The sequence below is a fragment of the Rutidosis leptorrhynchoides genome, chromosome 11 (genome assembly GCF_046630445.1).
Source record: "Rutidosis leptorrhynchoides isolate AG116_Rl617_1_P2 chromosome 11, CSIRO_AGI_Rlap_v1, whole genome shotgun sequence".
NCBI classification, from domain to species: Eukaryota; Viridiplantae; Streptophyta; class Magnoliopsida; order Asterales; family Asteraceae; genus Rutidosis; species Rutidosis leptorrhynchoides.
In genome coordinates this window covers 75,725,750-75,729,066 of record NC_092343.1, presented here as the reverse complement: position 1 = coordinate 75,729,066, position 3,317 = coordinate 75,725,750, and the positions used below count along the sequence as shown (strand labels likewise).

General features: G+C 38.6%; 1 protein-coding gene across 1 annotated transcript; it reads right to left on the bottom strand.

The window, feature by feature from the left end:
• Nucleotides 1-294: 294 nt before the first annotated feature.
• Nucleotides 295-938, bottom strand: LOC139874695 (uncharacterized). The gene is made up of 2 exons (XM_071862106.1): nucleotides 851-938; nucleotides 295-728 (listed from the first exon to the last, which is right to left on the bottom strand). Exons 1-2 carry the CDS (start codon nucleotides 936-938, stop codon nucleotides 295-297), a joined length of 522 nt encoding a protein of 173 aa, XP_071718207.1.
• Between the last annotated feature and the right edge of the window lie 2,379 nt (nucleotides 939-3,317).

Sequence of the window (3,317 nt, the reverse complement as noted above, 5' to 3'; positions counted from 1 at the left end):
CCAAGGCAAAAAGGCGCGGCGCGCCCTTATTCCCCACGACGCGGCTCACAGTACAAATCAACATCAGTAGCTTTTCATCAAAACAACCATCAAATATAGCGTAGGGCCGCGGCGCGGCCTGGAGCCATGCGACGCGGCTCCCTCTGGTGTCAAAATTTGGGGTGTTACAGCCCAGTATACACAACACAAGAGTGAACTAAAACACATTGTATAAACAAGATGCTAAGGTAGCAACTATATCACAACGTATTTTCAAGAACTTAAGAAATTACATGGATTATGGAATGAATTATGTCAATCGATGTTAATCCCTTTGATCCTCTTCGCGATCCACTCGAAGCTTTTAATTTGTATTTCACTCAACGCAACCCGAGAACTCCAACCTTTGTTTTTGAAGACAACTTGGTTTCGGTTCTTCCAAATAAGGTATCCACTCGTCCAAATTAATGCTTGCCAAATGCTTTTACCCGAATCTGTAGCAATGTGAGGCGTATTACATTGGAGGAGATCATTAAGGCTTGCTGTAGTACTCCTATTAAATTCCCGCCAATTGAATACCTTGTTCCACATATCACATACTTTTTCGCAAGATAAGAGGGAGTGATCAACCGATTCAACATCACCATCACACAACGGGCAAAGGACTGAGTGAAGGTCAATTCCACGTTTGTCAAGTTCTGTTCGAATCAGTAATCTTCCCTTTCGAGCACGCCAAACGAAAACTTCAACTTTTTAGGAACCAAATAGTTACGCAGGGTATCTTTCACATTGCTATTTACACATAAGAGCTACAAATTGATCATGTTAGAAAGATATTTAGTGGTAAACTTCCCATTATTATTCAGCTCACATCTCCACCCATCTTGGATCTGAGGATTGATAATCGCATGATTGAGCATATCCACCAAGTCTTCTAGTTCACCCTTTGCCCATCCCATAGGATTTCTCGACAAGCACCAATTACCCGCACACTTAGAACCATCCCACAACGTCCTATCTATAACGGAAAAAGTTATGATCTAATTCTAGTCGCGCAAGTCTCCTGAACTTGTCTTTTAATGCAATTTTTCCAAGCCACACATCATTCCAAAACGATTTATTTGCTCCCTCAGCAACCTTCTTGACAAAATAATTCTTAAACGGAATATAAATTGTATCGATATATTGTCCCGTTTCAATAACGTTGGACCACAAAGATTTGTAGTTACCACGAGAGTAGTTATTATTAAAAGTGAGACCTCCATTTGGACCGTAAAGACTCAAAATAACCTTAACCCACAAGGAGTCGGTTTCGGTTTCAAACCTCCACCACCACTTTCCGATTAAGGCTAAATTTTTTGTTTTTAAAGATCCCAAGTTTAACCTGCCCAACCCATTTAACCCAAGATATTTTTGATTTATTTCCCGACCCACCCCAAACGAAAGAACGTCTCACACACTCAAGTTTTTTAATCACACACGGTGGGGCATGAAAGAGCGAGAAATAATACAACGAAATACTATTTAGCACTGATTTCACAAGGGTTAAACATTCATTAAATGATATCGAACGTGCTTTCTAATCCGAAAGACGTTTCTCGAATTTATTTATTAGCGGTTCCCAACTATCCATCTTACTCATTTTACCACCAACCGAAAGACCAAGATAGATGAGCGAGAAAGAGCCAACTTTACACCTCGATATTCGAGCCATATTTTCAATCACATTTTTCTCAACACCCACCCCATATATACTACTTTTATGGTAATTGACTTTGAGACCCGAGGTGAGCTCAAAGAACTTGAGAAGCTTTAAAATATTTCTAACATTATCCACACTCCATTCCCCGAAGAAAATCATATCATCCGCTTATTGAAGATGGAAAATGTGATTTTTTTTTTTTTTTTGCAACCAATTTCGACTCCCACAAACATGTTATTTCTCATGGCCATTTTAGTCGATGCATTAAGAACCTCCGCTGCAAGGATAAAAAGAAACGGTGAAAGTGGGTCACCTTGTCTCACACCACGCTCAAATTTGAATTCATTTGTTGGTGAGCCATTTGCCAAAACCAAGATGAATGCCGAACGTAGGCAAGAAAGAATCCATTTTCTCCATTTAACCCCAAATCCCATAATGCTCATAATTTCAAGCAGAAAATCCCATTTTAAACTATCAAAAGAATTTTCTAAGTCCACTTTAAATATGAGACTTTTAATCTGCTTGTGTTTTGGGAAATGAAGAGCTTCATTTGCTATTAACGCACCATCCATGATGTTTCTTCCTCTTATAAACGCACTTTGCTCATATCCAACTAGTTTCGGAATAACTTTCCTAAGACGATTAGAAAGCAACTTAGCAATAATCTTATAAAGACTACCAATAAGACTAATTAGTCGGTAATCATTTAAGTTCATAGGCTCCTGTTTTTATTAGGAACAAGAGTGATGAATGAAGCATTACAACCTTTTGAAATCTCACCGGAGACCCAAAACTAACCAATTGCTTCAATTAACTCCCCCTTAATGATGTACCAAAATTTCTTAAAAAAGCCGAGATAATAACCATCTGGCCCCGGGGGCCTATGTACTACCATATTCATTAATTGCTTCCCAAATCTCAGCTTCCGTGAATTCAGCTTCCAACTTGTCTGCTTTGGATGAACTGATGCTGCTCAGATCAAGCCCACCAGGCCCATAAAGGCCTGACAATTCAGGCCTACTGCTCGAATTATTGTTGAAAATCTATTTAAAAAGCGAAAAATAGCATCTTTGATGGCTTTTGGATCTTCGTTCCACGAACCATTGAGGTTTAAACCCCGAATATTACATCTATTATACTTTCTACGAATACTAGCATGAAAATATTTAGTATTTTCGTCCCCCTCTAATATCCATTGAATACGCGCCTTTTGTTTAACATGTTGGATTTTGTTTTTCTTTTGTGATCCACTTCCTACGTACATTCAACCAACATTCTCTATCCAAGTTGTTTAACAGATTTTGTTCGGCTTTAATTTCCCATTCATTTACTTGCTTTTTTAAACTATCATTTTCTTTATCAAGACCCCCAAACTCCTTTATGCTCCATGCCTTTAAATCAAGTGTTACATTTTTAAGTTTATCCCTAAATATATAATCCTTCGGCGACCCACGGACACTTTTACCCCATGCCTCTAATATTACCAGATGAACACCTTCTTTGTGAAACCACTCATCTAAGACTTTGAAAGGTTTAGGACCAAAGTCAATGAGTTTATCTCCTAATACAAGTGGGCAATGGTCCGATTCTCTTCTATTCAATGCCACAATCGAAAGGTCATCTCAAAGCGCAATAA